General features: G+C 53.4%; 1 protein-coding gene across 10 annotated transcripts in view; it reads right to left on the bottom strand.

The window, feature by feature from the left end:
- Positions 1-1,289: 1,289 nt before the first annotated feature.
- CHD6 (chromodomain helicase DNA binding protein 6) overlaps positions 1,290-23,741 on the bottom strand; it is a 93,315-nt gene continuing 70,863 nt past the window's right edge. For 6 of the 10 annotated variants that reach the window (XM_042801092.1, XM_042801093.1, XM_032992938.2 and 3 more), the window contains 15 exons: positions 23,347-23,436; positions 22,232-22,335; positions 21,463-21,592; positions 21,114-21,174; positions 19,795-19,852; positions 18,910-19,129; positions 16,575-16,783; positions 13,874-15,439; positions 13,114-13,262; positions 12,621-12,827; positions 11,508-11,954; positions 10,665-10,856; positions 8,751-8,870; positions 7,606-7,710; positions 1,290-5,349 (listed from right to left, as the gene is read on the bottom strand). In XM_042801092.1, coding sequence (XP_042657026.1) covers positions 4,459-5,349; positions 7,606-7,710; positions 8,751-8,870; positions 10,665-10,856; positions 11,508-11,954; positions 12,621-12,827; positions 13,114-13,262; positions 13,874-15,439; positions 16,575-16,783; positions 18,910-19,129; positions 19,795-19,852; positions 21,114-21,174; positions 21,463-21,592; positions 22,232-22,335; positions 23,347-23,436 — 4,549 coding nt within the window. In that variant the 3' untranslated portion in view covers positions 1,290-4,458. The remainder of the gene's footprint in view (positions 5,350-7,605; positions 7,711-8,750; positions 8,871-10,664; positions 10,857-11,507; positions 11,955-12,620; positions 12,828-13,113; positions 13,263-13,873; positions 15,440-16,574; positions 16,784-18,909; positions 19,130-19,794; positions 19,853-21,113; positions 21,175-21,462; positions 21,593-22,231; positions 22,336-23,346; positions 23,437-23,741) is intronic. The other 4 variants (XM_032992945.2, XM_032992946.2, XM_032992942.2 and 1 more) reach the window with 3 other exon arrangements.

The raw sequence follows: 23,741 nt of genomic DNA, 5'->3' as shown, positions 1-23,741 counted from the left end.
CAGATAGCTGGGAAGGGAAATGAGAGGGAAGGTGGATTTCTCTTACCGCTACTTTTCTGGAGCTGCTGCTCTGCCAGCCACTGGGCCAGCTCCTTGCCTGGCAGCGCTGCCCAGCGCCAGCGGCCGAGCGCCCTGCCATCCCAGCCAGCTGGTGACTGTGGGCTGCTGGGCGCTGGCACACATGGTGGGAAGCAGTTGGGAACCACAAACGACGTTTTTACCTTTTCGGTAAAGTGCTTGATATTGTTTTAAAGTTGTAGGAAGTAATGAGAATTAGTGGTCTCTTATGACACAGCCCGTGCTTCACAGCCCTGGAGCTGAAGTTGCTCCCGAAAAGGTGGAAAATACCAATGCACTGAAAAGCTCAAGTTTTAGTCGATACAAACTGTATGTCAGTAGAGGAATTCCTTTCTGCTCACTGCCAGCCAAGATTTTGGGCCTGAAATTCTTGCATACAACTTTGTCAAGATACCAGAGCTTCAATGTCTGCCCTTAGGGCAGGAAACACTCACCCGGCTGCAGTTCAGTGCTGAGGGAAATTGTTAATTATGTTTTGGGGACCATACAGAGAATGAAAGATACCGCCTAAACGTGGTGCGATGATACACTTCTATTCTAGGTCCCATCAGATAACAATCAGGCAGGGACAGGGGTGCAGAAACGAGCAGCTGCAGGGTGTTTTACTCCGTCACGCTCTGGAAAAGGGCACCTCTATCCTACAAAAGAAAACCCAAAGAGAGAGCTGTGCCCACGCGTGCCCCGTCCTCCACAACCACGTCCACTCACCAGAGGGTGAATAACACACCTCGCCAGAGGAGACAGAGCACACGGCAGCTGCCACTGGCTTCATGGCAAAAATGCCAGCACAGATGCTTCTCCGTGTACCGAGGGGCTGCCTGGCTTCTGCAGATCCTTTGAGTAAACATTCTGCATGAGCAGTGCCGGGGTGGAAGGCTGCAGTGTGCGGAGCCAGAATTTAAAGGGAGACTTGGGAAATGGAAATTCAGAGTTCACACCATTGTTTTGCCTCCTCTGTCCCTGTCCAAGTGGTATCCGATGCCTCTTCTGCCCAGTACTTTCCTGTTTCTCCCCCCAAATCAGCGGAGCAACAAAGTACCAGGACAAGGTGTTTATGCAAGGGCAGGGGGAGCAAGCAAAACTCCTGGCTCACTCTGTGCCTTTTTTCATGGACCTTAAAGAAATTATTTAGCTTTTCCTGTGCATCTGTTTATTCATCTGAAAAACTGAATTAATAAATACCTACTTTTCTGAAGCATGAAATCCTTACATAGAGGTTTATGACAAGCATTTATTTGGCACCTATTAGCATTTTACAAGGCTTAGATGGAGGCGCTGAACATCTCACTAAGAGGAACCGATCACCTCTTGTGCTGGGAGGTGCCACGTGAGTGCAAAGGACTGTAACTGGTACGCGGGGAGCTCATGACTGGTCTCTGGGCTTCTACCTGTCCCTGGGGTGAAGCAGGTGGGCAGAGAGCCCCTCCACGTGGGGACTGGGCTGCTCCAGTGATCTTGCAGCCCGCTTGGCCCAGCAGGTTCACCCACAAGGTGCTGGGTGGAAGAGCAGCTGGCCGCAGCGGGAGGCTTGGCCCGGTAACCGCGGCAGGAAGAGCTGGTGAGCCAGCGGCAAGCAGCCCTTCCCCAGAGTAAGGCTCACCTCACGGTGCACAAAGAGCGACCCTAGCGAAGGGTCTGACAGCTTCTCAATGGATTCATGCTGAGAAAAAGGCAAGTAACGTTTATCACTGAGTCAGGTGAATTAAACATTCACATATATTTGCTGAAAAAAATTATATACATCTGTAGCAAGGCTCTGCCAAGTTTGAAAGATAAGCATCATCTAATCACTAAATTAAAAAAATAAAAATCTGACTTTTAAATCTTTTTCTTTTTATCCATGTTCAAGAGCACAGACAGTTTATTTTGTTAGCACACTTGGTGAAGAATGTATGTTTGTGTGAGTAGCCATGAAAACTGGTGAAAATTTGGCATTTGTTTTGGATATGATGGAAAATAAGAAGCCACTTAACGCCTTACAGTCTAAATAATCCACGGAGTATATCAGGTTGCAAAAGGGTCACAAAGTAGCAGTCAAAGAGAAGCCTGAACACCCAGAGACGTAGCATACATGTCTGATAAGGAAGAACAAGGTATAGAGCATGCTGGCTAATTAAATAAATTTCACTTTAAACCCTGTTCCTTACGCGTGTAACCCTGGAAAAAACATCCCGTAACAAGAAATGGACTCTGAAGAGATTTCTGTATCCATTCACAGTAAGGCTTTGAAGATATATGAAGTTTTATAGCATTTGTATTTTAAGGATTTAGGGCAAGTACATGTTCTTCTACTGAATAAAAAGAAAGTTAGTACTTAAAAGGTTCAAAAATATATCAATCGTGATTTTTTTTTTTTTTTACATAAATAAATTATATTGATTTTGGATTTAACAGCTGAAAAAACCCTTTCTGCTTCCACTGGAGGCAAAACTGAACAAAATGTTAGTTAAATAGAGATAGCAGCATTTCTAAGAAATCTGTCGATAGTGATACAGTATCTATGCTACAAGGATGTTATTAAATAGAACACATTTAATTATTTGGGGGGGGGGGGGTTAGGGTGTGGGGAGAGGGGGGTTGTGGTGTTGCATTACGATTGGTTACATACTTAAAAAAAAAAAATCATCCAATCCAGTAAACTGGGAAGAAATTCAGTGAAAATATAAACCAAATGCTTTTTAGACCATGGTTAACAGACTTCTTTGAGATGCTAATTTTAACATGTACATAATTTATAATCCCAAATGTATAAAAGACAATGACAAAAAGCATCATAAATAAATAATGCAAACTGAAATAGTTATGTCAAAACATTTGGACCATCTGATAAATTAGCAAAACTGTAACAGAAAATAAGTAAAAAATACAGTAAAATGTGACAACCAAATGTGAAACCGATTACTAGCACGCTCCCAACTCCCTCACCAGCCTGCCTTTTATCTCACTGCTGCACCACTGTGGGTTTATTTCAAGTCTCAAACCATGAGCTGCAAATAAGAACAAGCCCAAGTGAAAGAAAAATTAAACGAGGAGGGGAAGGAGAAATAAGAGTTGCCTGTGGATGGAGGAGTCTCAGTACCCAGAGCTGCGGGGGCCTGACAGCATTAAAACCTGTCCATTTAAAATGCAGATGTTGAAATCATTTGCCAATGGTGGGGGGGGACTCAAAAATACTGTTCAACAGCAAACGGAATGGAAAGAAGAAGCCAAGGTCATCTCTTCACAGTCTGACGCTAGAAAAGAAGAAACTCAAGCTCTGAAAGTCTCAGCAGTCCTTCTCAGCGGACTCCCCAAACAGGAAAGCTTGCCTACAGCCTTTTCCTTGTCTGCTGAGAGGACGTTGCTTCTGGGGTAAGGAGTGGAAAACAAAAAAAACTCAAAAAGCCTCAGTGTTCATATAAGAGCATTAAAATCGGTGTGGCCTGTTCACGGCTGGAAAAAAAACACCTTTACAGCATTTCTAATGCCATAGATGAGAACTAATGTCATAGAGGAGAACTGAAGACTAGCAGAATGATGCGGAAACTGGTAGCTACAGGTACAGTAATCCCAAAAAAGTCATGCAAGATGTGCAAAACCTTCCCAGCTCAAGCTGAAAAGTTCTTGTAACTATTGAGGAAAGGGCAACTAAACTCCACTTAACATAAAACCAAACTTTGGTTTTAAAAAATACAAAAAGAATGTCTACATCGTATTTTCACTCGTTGCAGTTTGTCTCCAAACCTCTGAGGTGGGGGTGACAAAGAAGTTATATCACTACCAGTTATGCTTTTTCCTTTCAAAGAAATTAATATATGCATTTTCAATCATTAGTTATATACTTCTGTCTATACTACTATTCTAGTAACCATGATAAAATAGGGAAATACTTTAAATCAAAAATACACGTTAGCACTTACTATAGCTGTGCTTTTTACCCCCAAATACAGGCTTTTTCATTCAGTGTTGCTGTAGACAGAAATACCCTTGTCTGCTTGTAGACCAAGAGGTAAAGACTTTTCTTTTGCTCTTGTTTTTTTGCTGCTTTTTCTTCTCAAAGGAGTGAGCAATTTGGGGGGGGTGGGTGACCGAGTACTGGATTTGCTATCGTCGGCTGGGATGAATGACTTGAAAAACAGAACGAGAATTCGGTGCCTCCCATACTAGCTAGACAACACTGTTTATCTAATAAAGTGGCAAGACCCTGCAACTATTAACATGTAGTATGTCACCAGAGTTTCTTCTGACAGGGAATTAGGTAGATAATATTACTCATGGAAACACAGGTTTATGAAGGCGGAGCGGGGTGGGAGGGTAAGTAACAAAGAGTTTATGGGATAAGAAACTCACAAGCCACAATCTTTTTGTGTTTTTTTTTTTTTTTTCAGTGAAACAAAAGTTCTAATTGGTATCACAAGCCGCTTCGCGCTCCTCCTCTGCTGGTCCGTCCTGCCCTTTCTCTGCTGACAAAGGCGGTGTTTGCTCTGTACAGTTCTGACCGTTTGCAGGTTCTTTTTCTGGCAGCAAGAAAGTTTCTGGCTCTGGGTTTGCTGATTCGCCTTTCACTTTCTTTCTCTTCCGCTTCTGGTTTTCCAGGTTTGCTGCCTCCGAGTGTCTGGTTTGCTGTATGCCGGGCAGCGCCATGCCGATGCCAGGGGAAAGAAACATGGAGGGATAGATCAGTCCAGGAGACATCCCTGGGATAAGAAATGGGTTAAAAGCTACAGGACTACTGGTAGTTATTGCGGATTCTGTCTGATTAGAAAACGAACTAGGCCCAGGCTTATCTTCCGAGAGAGTTTCTTTTTTCGCATCTTGGCTACTCTGTTTATCCTCAGTAGCTTTCTCTGTGTTGGCTGTACCACTTTTCGTTGTGCTTGTTAACGAAGTCGGAGCAGTTGCAGTACAAGTAGTTGTCATGGGGGGGTTGAGAAGTCCTCCAACGCCAAACATCTGTGGTACGGTAGCCATGCTCGGTAGCATCATGGGCAACATACTCAGGGTGCTTTTCACATCCTCGCCAGCAGGCACTGCTGCAAACCCAGCAGGAAACCCAACCAGCCCAGTCAGAGGGATCCCTTGCATGTTTCTCATGTTCTGAAGTCCTACTAGATCCATCCCAGCAATCAGTCCGTTCATGAACAGTGGTCCCATTCCAGAAGAAGAATCTGCTACGACGCCAGGGCCTTTAATGAGTTCGCTTCGGGGCCTTCTCCCCCTCCGGCGGGGCCCCGTGTCTCGGAGCACGGGCTCAGTTAGGACGCGATTGAATTTGCTTTCTGGTAAGTAGCCCTGAAAATGAAACACACACAATAGAAAACACCTGACAGTTACTACTGCATCACAGGAAATCTGGCTTTTCTGTGCTCGCATCTGCATCCCAGATGGTGTCAGCACAGAAGTATTGGCCTACATGATATGGAATTTGAGAGGTACGCGTAACTTTTTCCCAAGGGATGCTGCCAAATGCAAAACACCCTCGCTCTGCCCTGGCATGATACTGCAGCGTCAAAGTGCACAGGGAAGAAAGGAGGAAGGACGTTTTTACTCCACATTTTCACCCGAGCCCTCGGCATCAGCTGTTCACACACAAGAAGCACCGGGGCAGCCCTGCGTCAGACACCAACCTAGCTCCCTTCCCAGCTTTCATCGTGGCTTCAGCAACAGGTGAAAAATCATGTCTTTTAGATGTGAGGGCCAAATTTTCAATGCTCTGCAGGACAGCAAAGCTGCATGGGATGACACGCAGAGAGTGGACAAGATGTCTGAGAAGCTCCCAGTCAGAGCTTTGCTGAGACTCCAGGAAGGCTCTTCTGAGCATTCAGATATGGGACCAAAACCCAGAGGCCCCAACTGGGCGAGACCGTCCAGTTACACACAGCAGTGCGAGGGGGGGATCCACAGCGCAGTTTAAAACTCCATTTTTCAGCATCCTCATCACAAACATTTAAACATTTTCTCCTTGTGGCTCTCTTGAGTTTCAGTATTGCCACTCTGAACCATTTCCAATAATAGATTTAGGTAGGAAAAGTATTTCCCATTGCCACCTGCAGTGCAGAAACTTGCATCAAATGACCCTGGCGGTCTGCACAGCACAGCTACTGCCCAGAGAGGGAGAATCTTCTGCTCTGCTCCCACCGGCACGTGGGAGAACCTGCACGGGGTTGTGACCGTGCCTGAGCTCTGCAAGGCAGCTGACCCCATACTCCCACCTGCCTAAGCCCCCCGAGCAGCCAGCTGTCCCTCTGCATGCACGTGCCAGGACAGACGTGCACTCGCCAAAAGCAAAGTGCTGACGGGGCTCAGGGGTGAGAATGCTGACAGGCATGCAGATGCCGAACCAGGGGGCTTGAGCGGGTGCCTGGGGCAGTGGCCTGGCACACAGCTATCCCTACCTGCAAAGAGATCGTCCTCTGCAAACGAAGGTAAGGAAAAGCTGCCAGCCCGCAGGGGTGCTGGCCGCCCAGACGGGGCGCCGACGCCAGCCTGGGCGTGGAGCTGTTTCCTGGGGAGTGGGACAGACCGTGCCAAATCTCCAGCGCTAATTAAAAGCAAATTTGAGGGCAGTACAAACCTCTAAGCCAACTGATTCCCCCTGAGCCTCCTGCAAGGGTTGTCACGCAAACCACTGCAGCCACAAAAACAGGGAGCGGGTGAGAAGGACCACGGGGAGAAGTCTGGGAAAGGCCAGCCTGCAGGGCAGGGCAGGGCCGGGCAGGGCAGGGCAGGGCAGGGCAGGGCAGGGCAGGGCAGGGCAGGGCAGGGCAGGGCAGGGCAGGGCAGGGCCGGGCAGGGCAGGGCAGGGCAGGGCAGGGCAGGGCCGGGCAGGGCAGGGCAGGGCAGGGCAGGGCAGGGCCGGGCAGGGCAGGGCAGGGCAGGGCAGGGCAGGGCAGGGCAGGGCAGGGCGGCCTGGCAGCGCCCATGTGCCCAGGGGAGAGCGCTCCTCCGCTGCAGGCTCTGCCATGCACCGCAGCCGGGGCCAGCGCGGCCAACAGGGTGAATGAACATGGTGAGGCTCGGCCCCATGCTTCCCTCCTCCCTGTCAGCGCCCGAGCCTTCAGGCCTGCTGATCTGCAGGGCCTTTAGCAGGCCCAGGGCTGCACAGGCAGAGTTTGTGGGGAGCTCAGGAAAAGCCTCTGCTGAGAGTACTTTTGAAAATTTGACCTGCGAGAATGTGTTTTGTCCACTCGCTGCCATCCAGCACCCAGGGTGGATTCCTGCTCCTAGGGCATTTCTCTTCCCCCTGCTATTTCTAAGCATCCCGAGGCTCTCTGGACAGACACCCTGAGCTGCTGAGCCACGTGCCCAGGGTGCTGGCCCCCTTCTCTCCTTCCCCTGGCCGCACTACCAAGCTGTGGCACACACCCAACCTCCCTCTCTGCCACGTGAGCGCTCCCAGTGCCGCCAGCCCTGCAGCTATCCCCTTCTGTGTGCACAGCTGAGGTCCTGCCTTGCAGCTCCCAGATCCTCACTGGAGAAAGGTTGTGGGGATGGGGAGGGGAAAGAAAAGATGACATGATACAGATTTCTCCAAAAGCTCTAACTTACTGAAAGCTTAACAATGTCAGCCCAGTCAGCTGCAACAGCATACTCCAAGTTTGCATCAAGCCACCTTGGCAATTCCTTCAATGCTGGTGCCGTGGCTCCCCCTAACTATAAAACACAGCAGAAGGATGACCTCTATTGCAGAAAGAGTTATGTAAAATAATACAAGAAATACGATTACACTTCCCCTAGCTCCTTGCTTTGGGCTGCAATTTGGCTGGGGCAGAGACTCTTCCCTTGCTACACATCTTTGCAGGACTCAGTATGGGCCTGCTGCTTTCAGACACACAGTTCAGGGAGAAAAGGCAAGTTCAGCCTCTGTGGCCCATCCCATCGCCCTCCCCATGAATAAGTGATGGGAACAGAGCTTCTGGAACAGCCGTGCTCCGAACTGGACAAACCCACCAATTCACCCAGGTCTCCAACAGAGAGAAACACAGATATGGCTGAAACAGCCTCTTTCTGCCTCACTCTTTGGTTTTGATTTCAGATGTGATTAATATCACATTACCTTCTAACCTAGTGCAGTCCTGGGTATGTTTAAGAACTGAATTTGGGGGGAAAGTACCCCTGAATGTCCCTTCTCATTCAGAGAGGTGAACATCAGTGCACTGGAAATTAAAACTGCAGACAAGCAAATCCATGCTCCTCGCTCAGTAAGCAAGAAAAACCCCTTCAAACCCTCCACTTCCCACATGCCCAGCACATGGATGGGTACTGGTATGCTCTGCCTGCGCCTCGTAAAGAGGAACAAAACAAAGCTATTTGCATATCACTATTACAATTTGTGGCATACTGCAATGAATTCCAGGGAACAATCAAATCCGGAATGGGAAGCACCAGCCAGGGCTGTGCTGGTGGTAGCTTTCAAGCCAAAGGCTGAATCCCTTTGCCACTGCGGGGGTCTGTGCACCCTGGCAAGGGTGAACACTCAGACTTCCCTTACTTCACCCAGAAAGTCACTTATTTCACAAGTCTGTGCCCCCTCAGGCACACACATGTCACAGGATAGTGTAGATCAGTGATCTGTTCCAGGTTTTTGTCCCATCCATAGGCTTCTCTGGATTAAATCTCCCTCCAGGTGAGCTCGGGGTCTGATAAGCACTTCAAGACACAAAGGGCAGAGCACAGAACAGGCCTTTGCTTACCCGCCGTCCGGTACCCTTATGTACCACAGGCACCCGCTCCTCTCCCGTGAGTGAGTTAATGTCCAATTTGCTGGGGTCCTTGCAGCGTTGCCTCCTCTGCTTGGGCTTGTCTGAAAAATTCTGGAGTGCAAATAAGACAACGTTAATGAGATTAGAAGGCTTAATGAGCCTGGATGGCTACAAGACCTGCAAGACAGCGGCACAGATGAGCTCTGGAGGGACAGAGGGTCCCTGCAGACTTAGGCGGGAACAGCGTGAGAAGCACAAGCTGGTCTCTGCCACACGGCCAGCTCTCAAATGAGCACAATTGATTTTTGTAGGTATAAAAGGGTTTTCAGTGTACCCTACTGAGCCTGTCCAGATCTTTCTAATTCCCCTCCAACCCCAAAACTGTAACCTGCTGCCAGCTCATACATGTGCATCTGTAAATGGGCTGCTAACTACAACTAGGAAAGCAAGTGAGAACAGGTCTGTTTGTGCCATCTCGTGTCAGCCTGATACAGCTACCTGCTTCTCGCCAGCTCATCTGTGCTTTGTTTCACTCTTATTTCAGCTGTTCCCACTGCAGAGCTGCTGCACCATGTTTCTTTGGGACCAGACCACAACCTACAGAGCTACAGTTGAGTTGTTGCACACCCACTGCATGCACTGAGTCCTGGCATCAATGTGCCTGCAGGGATGTGGCACTATAATGAACTACTGCAGGCTTTGATACCTGAGAGTCAAAGAAAAGACACCTGAGTCTGTCCTTCCACAAGCTGAGCTGCTGCAGTACCCAAAGCAGCTTTCAATCCATCCTACCTGGAGAGAGGAAACCCACCCTGACAGGGAAGATCCTGCAGGGCTGGCCCAGGGCACTGCAGTCTTGCTGGGAGCAAGAGGTTCATGAGTGACGTGGCTAACCTGGGTGAGCTCCAGTAAGCCCCCACGCAAGGGAAGGGTGAGGGTAAGGAGCGGGCAGGCATCCTCCTCCTGCTCCACCACCTGACTGTTTCTTGCCGTGCTCCTGCGAGTCTGGCCTTGGGCACAGAGCTTCATGTATCTCTGAACTTGGAAAAGCAAGGGGGATCCTGCCTGAGCAAATGCTGGACTACTCATCTCTCGTCAGCTCCAAAATGCTAATGGCGTGCTTGTACTCCAAGCTCCAGGGAATCCTGCCCTCAGGCACACAATCCTCCAGGGCCAACACGCACAGCTTTTTATGTATTACTACCACTTTTCTTCTTGCTCTGTTTTACAGCCTGTGCTCTGCATACCACATAGTCTAATAGGCTAAATAAGCTGAAACCTGGAGCCAACCAACCTGTGAAACCAAGAGGTGGATGCTTATGAGATGGCAAGAAGAATCAGACAGACTTTCTGCCCCCTTCCCTGCCACTCTGCTTTCTGATGGCGCCTGCAGCCACGCAACTGCAGCCTCTGCAGCCTGCAACACGGCCCGTTTGGTCCAGCTTTTAAAGCGAGGAAGTTTCCTCTTGTTTGGGAACCTTATTTAATACGACAGCATCGCCTACAATGACCCCAGGTGAAAAGGAGCAACACAGACAGGCCCTGAGCATCCCAAATCCCTTTTCCCTTTTCTCTCCCCAACCCTGGCGCTTCTGCAAGACGTTGGACTAATCGTGCACTGGGCAGATGGAGACACTGGAGCTGGAGAACAGACCTCGGGGCAGAAGGACAGAGCTCAGCAGGTGCCTTTCACTGCTGTACAGGGAACCGTGCCCACCTCCCAGCCGTGTGATCAGCCTCCCAAACAGCCCCGATGAACAGCACAAGCCACGGCAGAGGGAAAAAGGCTGCGTTTTGAGATGCTCTGTGGAAGCCCTGAACTCAAGAGCAACCACAGAAAACCTAACACAAAGGGCAACACACAAGGCAGACACAAACACACATGCCACTGAAGGCCACCCTTACTGTGCCAAAGCTGGGAACGTCAAGTGTGTAGTCAGACTGCTGACGGAGCCAGTCGAGGAGACTCTTATTCGGGACAGCCTTCTCTGCTTGGCTGCCTGCAGCTGAGACTGGCTGTGAAGTTGAGGTAGCAGCAACCGGCCCATCAGGGAGGGGACTGTTCTGGAGGGGCTGCGACTGGTCTTCCTGAACATCCTGATGTGGAGGGAGGAACAGGGAGAACCCATCAGCAGCACGCGGTGATGCATGCACACCCAAATACGCAGGGCTCCCAAAGCAGGTCGTCTGCTCCCATCACAAAGATTAATCCACGTATTCCCAGTGCCTGTTCCTTAAATCACCACCCACCACCACATTACACTTCCACTCAGTCCCCAGCACTGGTGGCATGGAAGGCAGAGAGCTGGGAGGTGCTTCTGAACTCACCTGGGATCACTCCTAAAAGTGGTCTAAAGGGACTGGTCTTGCCCACAGAGCCCCATTCCTTGCGTGGATCACAGGGTAGAAGGAGAAAGGGTGCAGCAGGCTCCTGGCCACAGGTCCAATGCAGTCAAGGACCTTTTGTCATGTTCTCTAACCCTAGATACCCCCTGAGGTGGGACAGCTGCTTTTGATAACACTTAGCAGGACTCAAACACTCCAGGAAGAGTTCTGCAAGCCAGAGAGAAAACTGCCCTTCCTCCCTGGAGTAGTATCTGCTCCTGCCTGCTCCAGCACAAGCCAAGCTGTCCTGGAGGAGGTCCCGCATTGTCATGGGCAGCAGAGCTTGTGGGGGAGAGCTGGACCATGAGACAAATCATGGTGACTCAATCGGGATCACGTGAAAGAGGGGAGGCATCAACCCACCTGCAGCCTGGTTGGAAGAGGCCTCTCCTTCAGGAAGATGAGGTCCATCCCTTCTACATTTTTTCTCCTGCCCCGTCTCCTCCTCATGGCAGCATCGTCTCTTCGGAGGCTGCCGTTTACAATTTGTCCTGTGACAGGATGGATTAACCCTGCCTGAAGGATGCCAGACAAGTCCATGCCCAGGGAGCCCTGGAGGGTGTTCACAGTCCCCAGTTTGGGCACGTTTGTGTTCAGAGGGAAAGGCGAAGAGTTTCCCGGGGACCCATCAGAGCCTCTGGACAAGTCCACCGCTGTGTCGCGCCAACCATTCAGCACAATAGGTGGATGAACGTGGGTTGCTGCTAGCTGCTCCAAGCTCCTCTGTTTGGCATCTCTCTCCATGTCGAATTCATAGGGCCTCCTGTGCTTCCGCTCGTCCTTTGCAAAGGCAGGGCTCAGGAAACCTTCCTGTGTGTATCAAAGCCACAGAGAGGGCTACGGCTGCTTGCGCGCTGCCCAGCAACCACAGTTTTTCAAACCAAATCTAAGCTAATGGTCAGGCTCCTCTGCTTCTCCACAGGAGCTCGAAAGGATGCCCTTTTCCTGGGCCCATCACACCTCTTTTCCCTGTGTGGGGATGGTGCAGAAGCACCCTCACACACCCTTTGATCTCCCAAGGTGTTACAACCTTGGGTGCTCCGCCAGCCAGCTGGGCTGAGTTCCCAGACCAGCAGCTTCTGTCCCCGAGCTGTGTACAACAGGAGAGACTGACGGGGCGCACTCTCCTGCCCCGTTTCCTTTAGGACACCGGGGCAATGTCCCCTTTTCCTCTGACCATGCTGAGTACTCCAGTGCTGACTTTGGAAGCAGAGGCTGAGGAGCTGCTGCAGAACGGCCGCCTTCCCAGGAAGAGAGCAGGGCTGGAGGGGGGGTGGGGAGCAGGGCTGAGAGCATGTGGAGCTCACCGGGAGCCCTCAGTGGAGGGGACCAAGTGGCTCACACCATGTGTTACAGCACAAGTGTCACCAAGAGGCAGTGAAAACCCAGACCCCACTTGGGAAACTCCTGAGCACCTCTGGGCAATGCTTCACCCCAGAATCCCAAGTCTGTCCCTGCTCAAGGGCCCCCCCTCACCTTTTGTACCTGTGAGATTAACACCCCGTTATTGAAGCTGGGATCAGGGGCTTCTGACTCGGCAAAGCTGTTCCTGTTGCCAGCATTGCTGGCTACCGCTGGAGCCGTCAGCAGGCTTTGTGTCTCAAACTGCTGGCTGGAGGAAGGCCACTTGCCCTTCAGGATGGCATGGCAGATGTTGTCAATGCGGTTGATGATCACACGGTCCTGCAAACAGAATTGGACGGAGGCAGGCTGGGACTCAAATGACCGACTCGTGCGTGTATCTCAGGAGTAAAGACAAACCCAGCCTTTGCGCCCTCAGCTTGGCAGCAAAGTGCTTTGGGGCAGGTGTGTCCACGGCACAGGTCCTTGGGAAGAGCAGCCCAGTTAGAGCATCTGTGGGGAGCTGCGTGCAGAGGACTAAGAGGCAGAGCTGAGGCTGTGTGAGCCACTACTGGTCAGGACTACACAGTAACACTTGCAATACAGACAGTGTTAACTTTAAACTCACCTTCGGCCACTCAGAGAAGGAATAAAGTGTCTTCTCCTGCAGCAGCTGGGCTATGGTTGGTGCCCGGGCATCCTGGAGGTCATCAATCTCCCCAGGTGGGACAGAAGCAGAAGCCTTGCTCTCTTCCTCCAAATACTTCTCTGGACCATCTGAGAAAGCGACAGAGAGCAGAACCCATCACTGCCCCGTCTCTCCTGCCCTCTCAAGGTGGGAGCAGCTCCTCACACCTTCCCACCCCAGTGCCCAGCTGGCTCCACAAGGGTCCTATTCCCTAAGCAGTCACCAAGAAATGAAGCAGCGCTGCGTCATGGCAGGTGGCCCACGCTGCTCAGGAAGGGCCAGCACTGTCCTGGGATGAGTCTGGGGGGGCTTATATTTCAGTGGCCCCCACCCCTGACCATGCCCACCCCCCAGGTGGGTGAGGAGGAGGGCACACGCCTTTCTGAAAGGAGCTGCTCACCAGGCAGCACCCTGTGCCAGGAAGGGAAGGGCATCCTGTGTGCCATGGGGGGATGCTCATGGCAGAAGAGCTGCTGTGGCTCAGAGTGGGGGGGTGGTTCTGGCCAGCCCTGCCGGCAAACGCAGCCACCAACCCTTTGTTGCCCAATCACATCAGCTAGAAGGATCCCAACTCCTGAAGAGGGTAGGGTGCTCCAGGGGCTCGGTGGCCCCAAGGCTTTGGCTCTGAAGGAAGGACAGCAGGTCCCTCCCACCTCAGCTGGAAGTGACTGTCAACCAGAGGAAGCTCTCAGGACCGTACCTTGACTCTGGTTGCTGCTGGTTTTCTCCCCCTCATCTCTGTTCTCACATTCTTCTTGCTTCACTCCTGGGGGCTTGAGGTGCAGGGCCTCTCTGCAGCCTGCCTGCCCCTCAGCCCCTTGGCCCCAGGCCTCCCCCCTGGCATGGGAGGGCTCTGTCCCCAGGGCCCCCAGTAGAGGTGCAGGATGGCTGAAAGCCTGGTTCTGAGCCTGGTCTGGTGAATGCTGCAGGATGCTCTCCTCATCCAGGCCACTGTCCTCCCTGCCCTCTGGCCCAGGCTCCCCCAGCCCTTCGGGTGTCCCCAGCCCCAGGGACTCTCTCTCGCCATTCACGTCTTCAGGGCAAGTGTCCTCGGGTGTCGGGAGGCCAGAGCTCTGCTCCTCGCCCCCCAGTTCATTAGCCTCAGGGTCACAACCGGCCCTGGTCCTGAGACCACTCAAGCCTTCCACAACATCTGCTGCTGCCTCGGAGTTATCATCGTCCTCTTCTTCCTCCTCATCTTCCTCGCTGTGGCTCTGACTTGGCCCTGACTTAGGCTCCATTCCTTTCTCCTGCAGCAGATTGATGAACCTCTGCTCAGGAGGAACCTTTATTTCATAGTTATGAAGACTCGGACTGTAGAGCCCCACGCTTATGACCCCTTCCATGGCACCACGCTCAGGCAGCACCGGCACAGGGCTGGTGAGGTCTCCCTTCTGCTGCAAGGCTTCACAGAGCTCTGCTGGGACACTCCGTGAAGGGTTGCTTTCGGGGGTGGACGGTGAAGGCACGGCTTCCTCGTTCTGACTGTCCATTCGGTCACAGCCCACCTGCAAACCCTCTAGGAACGGAGTCTCTCTCATGGCATCTGCCTCGCAGCTGGACGGATCCTCGTCCCCCTCTAGCTTGCCCTCAGAGAGTTTAGCAATGCTGCTTCCAACATCTGTGCAGCTTGGGCTGTCTCGGGCAAGGGAGCTTTGCTCACTGTTGCAGGCCTTCTCATCGTACATCATGCACACCAACGAGTCCGGTAGAGAGATTCCATCATAGTTACTGGAAATGATGTCTCGGACTTTAGACATGAATGTTTCACAGTTTGCATCTGGCAGGCTGCTCCTAGCCTGGGACATTGAGTTGTCTACAGTTTCTAGCTTTATCTTATTCTCGGCGTCATTCTCCAGGGATTCGCAAGTGCGGTCCACCTGGCTATATAGAGGGGAACTGTAGAGTTTGGAGTTAGTCTGGTAAAGGCAGCACAGGGTTTCTGGGCCGGGGAGCCCTGTTCTTTTATGCTGGGCATAGTTCCTGTATGCATCTAGAAAAGACAGCTGGGGGTCATTCATGATGTAGTAGTCAGTGCGATTCAGGCCATGCTTGGCGGTGCCGATCAGCAGGTCCCTATCATGTTTGCCACACTCCCACCACACCGGCAGGTAGAGGCTCGGCCGGCAGAGCTTGAGCCGCTCGTGGAGCTGCGGACACTTGAGCACCTGCTCGCGCACCTTTCGCAGCAGCTCGATACGGTAGAGGGTTCTGGCAGCGCGTTCCTCCGTGATGGGCTCCACGTAGATGTCAGGGTCTGGGGGTCCTACAGCAGGGACAGAAAAGCCAAGGCCCCGTTTTATAGATTGATGAGAGTTAACTCAGAGGCAGTGACGAGCAAGGTGAGTTTTAACTCTCGCTCAGACTGCAGGTGAGGTGGGGGGAGTGCTTGTAGCCACCATGGACACTTCCTTTTCCCAGTCTCACCACCTTCCATTCATTTGCCACCAAATGAACACATGGGAGTAAACTCCCTCAACTTTAGTAGTGGGACCAAGAGCAGCACTCAGCTGCAGAGGATTTCAGAGTCTTGTCTGAGCTCTGCTCCATCAGTGCTGGAGCTGCCTGGACCTGCTGGCAGAGAAACTTCCCGGGGGCCTGAGCCTCTGGTAGCCCCGCAGGTTCTCAGGGAAGGGAATCCCCCAACTTGTGCAGCACTTTTGATGAGAAACACCTACATAAGGCATTAACAATCACACATCCAAGGAACTGTGCCTGAGACCAGACCTCCTGACAGGTCTGAGATTAAATCCTTTCTGCTGCTGTTAGAAGCAAATCGCTTTGTGTTTAAATAGCCTCCTAAGCAGCTTTTCACCTGACATGTCCTGCATGGTGCCGATGCACTGGGGCTCTGCAGGGCACACTGAGAAAACAGATGCCCTGTGTGTTGGCCAGGCTTCCCAAGCCTTCTGCAGTGGGTTCAGACACCCTTTACTCTGTAGCAGAGCTCTCCAGTGAGCTATGCCACAGCATGGGCACTGTGTGGACTCGGTCCAGCACCAGCAGAGAGATGCTCAGAAGGAAAGCAGCAATATAGATCACCCAAATAACCCTTAGCTCTGGTGTGGAAGATCTGTTTTTCCTCCATCAAATCTAGAGGTTGCTGTCCTGGATAAAATTAGTTGTGATTTCATGGGAGAGCTTCCTGAGACCTGTGAGAGCAGGGGCTGGAGTCCCCAGGGCTGCCCTACCTTCCCATTGCGCAGGGGAGGCGGTACACGGTGGTGACAAGGGAGCCAGAAATGCACGTGGCTTCTGCGAGCCCACAGCCTGCCTGGTGTCTCACTGCCTCCGACTGTCCCTGAAACTCCTCCCTTGCTCTCCTGCTCCATGAGAGCTGTGGGACCGTTTCTGACCTACGGCTACATGGGACTTCCACAGGCCATGCAATTTCCACTCACCATCCTCTTTCCACAGTGGGAGACCACAGACATTCTTGCACATGGCCACGAAGCTGTAGAAGTACTTCTCCAGGTTCTCATCTGTCTTCTTCTCCAGTCGAGAGATGGCTCGGAACTGGGCCCAGTCAAAGATCTTTTTCTCCTGGTCATAGATAACCCCAAAGGAGGAGACAGTGCGGTAGAAATCTGCCTGCTCCCTCCTGGTCCACCTGTGGGGCAGGTAGGAGACATGAACACCACTGAGACACGTTCTGGTCCCAGCACGGGCAGGGGATCAGGCGGAGAGGCTCAGAGAGGACTATCTAGTTACTGCCCACCAGTTCTGGGGGAGCTGCCAGGGGGAGCACACCAGGGAAGTCATCACAACCTCTGAGATTTTCTGCCTTATGGCACACAGCGAGGAGAAGCAAAGGCCATGGGCTCCCTGGCTTTCGGCTCACTGTTGAAAAAGCACTCTCTGCTGTTTGAAAAAACACTAAGTGCAGCTCCTGGCTGTGCTGCCGATGGGGCACAGGACCCGGCAGCTTATGTGGAGGCACAACCCTGTAATTCACCTACTCACTTCCTGCCACATCAAGTTGTCTCATCACCAACATGGAAAGGTCAGGTCTCTCAACTCTCTGTTGAAATTAGAAAGAAAGGTCCTGCCGACACAGCTCTCATCCAGCCTCTTCCAGAGGGAAACTGGGACTGGGGTTCATTGCCATAAGGGCCCCAGTAACAAACACCATCCACCCTGCTGACTCCAGGGGACTCTGGGGAGCCAGGGGTGGGTGTCACCCCCTCCCCACTGAAGGAAAGCAGCCATGGTGATGGGTGGTTTCAGTTCCAGCACCGTTAGAGCACAGCTCTCCCTCCGGCTTGGACCCTCTGAGCTTTCACTTCATGGGGATCACTCAAAGGATTGATCCAGGACAGAGATGGCAAATACAGCCCTGGGAAAACAGAGTGCAGAGAAACAGGCCACAGAGAACAGACCAGGGTGCAAACTGCAGGGGCAAGTGCTGGAGCAGGTCACAGCAGAGAAAGGTGAGTGCTGTGGGCTGAGGAAAGCTTCAAGTCAAATCTCAGTTCCTCTAAATTGTAGCTCTGAGACAGCACCAACAAGCAACTGGGACACGTCAAGGGAGAACAGACAGGGTGACAGCACCCACAGCACTCCCCAGCTGATGAAAGTATACCTAGACCAGCATTTCCAACCCTGCTCCCAGGGGCTGTGAGCCCTCAGCAGTGATATTTCATTCCAAAAAGGACAATAACAAGAAGAAAGTTATTAAAAAAATCAATGCTTCAAATCAAGGAGGCCAACAGGGAGTTTGTTGAAAGGCCTCAAATTAAAGGCTGGTGGGAAACTGCCTAGGACATTCCTGTAAGGAGACCTGAAAAAAAAAAAAAAAAAAGCCTGCAAAATTAAAGAGCAGGAAATACCAGGCTGCTGTGGTGTCCACAGCACAACTACTGGTGCCCCCACCTTGAAGTGGGGATGGTACAACTAAAAGAGGCCCAGAAGAAGGGGAGAGGGAAGATTGGTGGGCTGGAGCAGCTTCCACACAAGAAGGCCATGAACAGAAAGCACAGGGCAGCACAGGTACCAAGTGGTTACGTGCGTTCCTGCAACAGGGGCAGGTTTAGGGAGACAAAGCCATCGAGAACTGCTGACCACAGAGAGACCCTGCAGTTCAAGAAGTCCCAGAGCTGCACACTGGGGACAGGCAGTGATGGAAGCAGCATCACCCTGCTGCACATCCTCCCTGGTTCCTGCAGAGAGCCACTCAGAGTGCCAGGATGGTCCCACCATCCTTCCACTTACTGGGATGCAAAAGAAATGGGAGCACATCACAGCCAGGATAGGCCACCACTGGGCTCCTGAGGTCACATGGAGGCTGATGCAGTGGTGTGAAAGCCACGAGGGTCAGAAAGGCTACACACAGGGACTGTGACAACGCTTATCCGTCACCCCTCATCCACAGTGTGTCCCAAGTGCACAACACTGCTCAGCAGCACCTGCTCGGTGGGGCTGGGGGTCGATCCCTGGCCCAGCTGATGCTGGATTTGACCCTGGAGAGACATCCCCTTGCTTCCTTTGACTGTGTCACCACCTGCTACACGCAAACTACAGTGGAGGCTGCTCCCTGGCCGGGTTGGCTGCCGGAGCTAAAAGGCTCCCTCACAGCTGGGAGCAGCATACCCTGCCCAGCAAGGACCCACATGCCTCTGCCCCACAGACAGCTGGCTGCACAGACAGCCATAGTGACATTTACCCGGGTAAATCCAGGGGGGGCAAGGATTTCAACTAGCCTAAATCAGCTTTGGAAAGGACCCTCTGCTGCATTACCTTTTCTGCATTTCTTTGTTCACTGAGTCCATCTCAGAGGCTCTCCTGAACATCTCGTCCTGCAGCCAGTATCCATGGTTACCAGGCATGAGCATCTCTGCCCGGGGAGGAAGCTCTTTGCGGTTGCACCGCTGGTAGACGGTGACGAGCCTCCGCAGTCTGGCTGTGAGGGCAGATGAGACAGGCCAGCAGGATCTGTCTGAGTCGGAGCCATCCTGGGCTTCAAACATCAGCAAGGACATTAGTATTTAATGCACACTCAAAGGCACAGGTTCCCACGTCCCTTCAGCCAGTTCTGAGAGCTCCCTCCTGCCTTCCCCCTCCCATAGGGGGCATTGGGGATCAGTCATCAGTGGGGGGCTGTGGTGACCATGTCTGGGCCTCTGCACCCCAAAAGCTTCTGGCTCACAGCCTCGCCATGCCTGAGCTTCCTTCAGAGCGAGACCAGAGGTAGAGACTGGGGTAGGAATGATGGCTCTGGGCCAGGCCATGCATGGGAGAGGGACTGCAGCTCCCTGCTCAGCAGTGGGGCCAGCCAGCCCATGGCGTCCGCCAGCACTGCTCGCTGCAGAGACCCTGCACGCCCACCTCATGCAGGCAACTGCATGGACAAGGGCAGGCTAATAGCTCCTAGTCACCCCCGGCTGGCTTTGGCTGGAAACACTTTTTCGGGACCCTGGCTGCCCTGCCACAGGGCCCATCCCGGGGTCACCCATGACTCTGCACAGGAGGGTCCCCTGACAGGAGCCTGCCCAGGTTAAGCTCTCACCCACTGACACAGAGCAGCACGTCCCTCCCACCCAGCAGTGCCTGCCCCGGCGCTCCGGCCGTGCCGTGCCAGCCCCTGGGAAGCCACCCACTGTGCTGTGGGAGATACAGCCTCACCTGCCGCTGGCTCATCCCGCTTCTCACTGGCTTGGCCCACCCCAGCAGCCACCACGTCCTGCAAAAGGAAACCATCAGAGAGGGCTCTCCAGCCCTGTGCAGAACCCCCGTCCCCGCAGCCCACCCGTGTCCCGTGCCCTCAGGCTGGAGCTGCTGGCTGCTTTCAGCACAGGAGCAGAGCAGCACTGGCAGGGGAGGTGACAGCTCAGAGGAGCAGTGCTGTCCAATTTGGGCCCGGAAGGGAGGGCCACCACGATGACACAGTCTGTGGTGCCACTGCCCAGGACAGTAGCAGTGTGTCCTGGTTCTGGCTGGGATAGGGTTTATTTTTCTTCTCAGTAGCAAGAGTAGTGCTGTGCTTTGGATTCAGTATGGGAATTGGTATGAGAAGAATGCTGATAATACACTGACGTTTTCAGCTGTTGCTGAAAAATCAAGGACTCTCCAACTCCCCAGGTCCTGCCTGTGTGCCAGTGCACAAGAAGCTGGGAGGGAGCACAGCCAGAGCACCAGACCCAAACTGGCCAATGAAATATCATGTAACGCCATGCTCAGTATATAAAGAAGGGCCAGCTGGGAAGGAGGGGCTCTCTCTCGCTTCTGGGATTGCGATTGCGGGATCTTGGTATTTTGGGATCGCTGGCTGGGAACGGGCTGGGGATTGATCAGGGGATGGTGAGAAATTGCATTGTGCATTGACCATTTGTACTTTCTATTATTGTTATGATTACAATTATTAAACAGGTTTTATCTCAACCTACGAGTTTCCCTTTACCCCTCTAATTTCTTCCCCCATTCCCCAGGCGGGGGCAGGGTAAGCAAGCAGCTGTGCGGGGTTGGGCCGCCGGCTGGTTTCAAACCAGGACACAGTGTGACAGCCTCCACTGCTCAAACGAACCCTGCACCCTCCCACGCTGCCTCATTCACTGCTCTTCCTCTCTCCCAGGGCCATTGCTTTTGGGATGCCCCTGACTCCTCTGCCAGGGCCCCATGTGGCTCCTGAAGCCAAGTATGAGAGCCAGCACCCTTGGCTGTCCCCAGTCCTCAATCCCTCCCCAGCTCCTCACGAGGAGGATGCTGCCCAGGTCCACAGGAAACACACAGAGGCAAGAGCAGAAGCTGTGCTCCAGTGAGCAGAGATGGCAGAGACAGCATGGGGCAGAGCCTGTGCACAGCACAGCAAAGCTGGCACAAAGCAGGGTCACTGGCAGCACTGGTTCCCTGGTGGCCCGCAGCAGAGCTGACAGAGCCAAGTCAGCAGCGCAGGGTGGGAGGGCAGTCCTGGCAGATGTGCATTGATCACCGTGAATCCCACTCACCTCCTGCTTTGGCAGCCCCTCCACTTTTCCTGCACCGCTCTCCTCCTTTTCCAAGCTGCCCCTAGGTAAGAGAGTGAATTAGTCCCGAGCAGCAGCAGCACAGCCCCCCTTGGCTGTGCCAGTTGTTGGCAGGAGGGAGCAGAGAATTGCTGCTCATGTCATCCCTCTGCCTCATAACCGGGGAGACAGCTGCCCCCGCCTCCCCCCTGCCCACTGTGTTCAGATGCATGCTCTGCTTTCCTTCCTCCTCCCCGCTCACAGTTCACCCCACAACACTGCCTCACTGCTAACACGGCCCTCAGGAGTGAGCCAGACAGCCCCCGAGAGCTTGGCTCCATCCCCTACCCACCTTTCGGCAGCGTCCTGGGCCCCGTCGCTGACACCCTGCTCTGCAGAGAGCAGCTTCTCGTCTGGCATGCCCACCTTCTCCAGAAAGCACAGCGCCGGGTCCGCCCGCATGGCGTTGTACCGCTCATAACCTGCCAACCACCAGGAGAAAGACGGCACAAAGCCAGGCCTGAGCCAGGTTCAGGCAAACCTGCTCTGTGGGACACAGCTCCCCACCAGGCGCTCACTCTCTGTGCTGCTGTGAAAGCAATTCTCACCCCCAGAAATTCAGAACACCTTCCCAAAAGCTGCTAATTGCTCTGCAGTCCCTGGGCAGCAGGCAAAGAGAAAGGTCAGCCTTTCCATCCCACCAGGCAGCCCTGCCCTGTAGGCAGCACAGCACCCAGAGGGCTGTGCACAGCACCCAGGGCAGCTTGCAGCCGGGAACAAACAGCCCCATGGCTCCTGGAAGCCGCAGGGGGACTTCATGATCTCTTGGGGATGCCAGGAGAGGTTCTGTGCCTTTCTCCTCACCCTCAAATGGAAACTGCACACCGCTCCTGACAAACCAGAGGAGTCTGCCATGAGTCTGGACACTGCCACCCTGGGCAGCGCAGGGTTCCTGCCCCACCACCCGAAGATCGGGAGAGCTGCCTTGGCTATGGTGCATGGCTGCAGCCCTGCCCCCTCACACTGACATGATGCCCCCTCCAGGTACTGGAGCTCTGGCCAGGTGCTCCACTTTGGTCCCTCTCACACACCGGCACCCGCCAGACAAGCTGGGTACACACCGTGCTTGAAGACACCGATGAGCAAGGATTTATCAGCTTCAGCATTCCACCAGTCTACTGGGATCTCCACATAGTCAATGTCTGGCAGCAGCACATCCAGTTCCCTGTGGCAGACAAGGTATGAATGTCCCTCTACCAGCCTCACCAGACACTGGAACACCCTGGGCATTGCTGGGCAGGGACACGGGGAGACAAGAGCCATCACTCGCTGGCTTGGGGACAGCTAATGAATGCAGGGCTGGCCTGGGGCCCCACCACAGCCTGGCACGCATGTCTCCCTGCCGTCAGAGAGCTCGAGCCTTAGCTCCACCGCAACCCACTGCCTCCCCCATCCTCTTTCTCCAGAAGAGGGGAGGCTGCACAGCCCCTCTCCCCTCCCAACCAATCAACACCAGAGAACTGGAGATCTTATCTGATCTCAACAGCATTTCTTAGGGGAAACCAAACCTACCAACCCCAAAAGAATAGAGCATCTGGTGGGATGGGCTGCAAAGTTCCCTCTGAACAGACTCATGCTGATGGAACTGTGCTGGGAAAGGCAGGAGTCCCTGCTCCAGAAAATTAAGCTCAGCATACCACACTTCCCTCTGAAGCACTGTGAGCCGAGTCTTTGAAAGAAGGTCAGGAGCTGGCAGGCTGCAAGCTCAGTGGCATTAACAGAGCCTGTCAGCCCTCTTGTCCTCAGTGCTGGGAAGGGACCGCAGGCCACAGTGATGGGGCATGCTCTGCTCCAAGGGCTGGCCCTGGGAACTGGCTACAGCCTCTGTGGGCTTCCACTCTGGATTAAAGGCCAATCTGTCAGGCAGCATGTGGAGACACTTTTCTGAAGGCTGCAGGGTGTCCCTGAGTGTCCTCACCCACCCCTCCAGGCTGGTACTGCAGCTTCAGAGCTGCCTCAACGCAGCTGCCACGGCCACAGTCCCTGCTCAAGCAGAGCTGCCGTCTAAGGATGAAATTTTGCCCGAGTAAGATTTGAGGATTTGACCACAGGGCCTGACTTGTGCAGAGCCATGGTGAGCCCAGACATGGCTGGGCTGGATGGCTGTGGCAGTTACTCAAGCGCTACCTACCACCTCCCCAAGAAGTATTGCAGGGCTTCACCGTAAGGTCCCTACCTGGCAGGGGTCCCCTCGAAAGCTTTGTCCGCAGCCTCCCCCAGCACTTCAGCCTTCAGGTAGTAGAGCATTCGTACCCGCAGCAGAACCCTGTCTCGGGGCAGCAGAGAGGAAGGCACGCTAGCACACAAATGCTCAGATGGCAGCCCAAGGCTTGGCCCAACAGCCCTTGCCAGAGTGTTTGCAGGGGGACACTCTGCGGGTCAGCAAGGTCAGGGAAACCTGCTTGACACCATGTTTCCCCCATGTGGGAGGACCCACCTTCTCAAAGCAGGACGGGCACCCGACACGTGGTGTCACGTCACCGTTCCCAGCCTTGCAATTTGCTGGGGCCCTGAGGCCAGAGGTTTGCTGCTCAGGACATGGCTCCTGTTAGCTGGAGGAGCACCCAACAG

The sequence above is a fragment of the Tyto alba genome, unplaced genomic scaffold (genome assembly GCF_018691265.1).
Source record: "Tyto alba isolate M040663 unplaced genomic scaffold, T.alba_DEE_v4.0 Super-Scaffold_33, whole genome shotgun sequence".
Taxonomy (NCBI): domain Eukaryota; kingdom Metazoa; phylum Chordata; class Aves; order Strigiformes; family Tytonidae; genus Tyto; species Tyto alba.
This window is presented reverse-complemented; position numbering and strand designations above follow the sequence as displayed.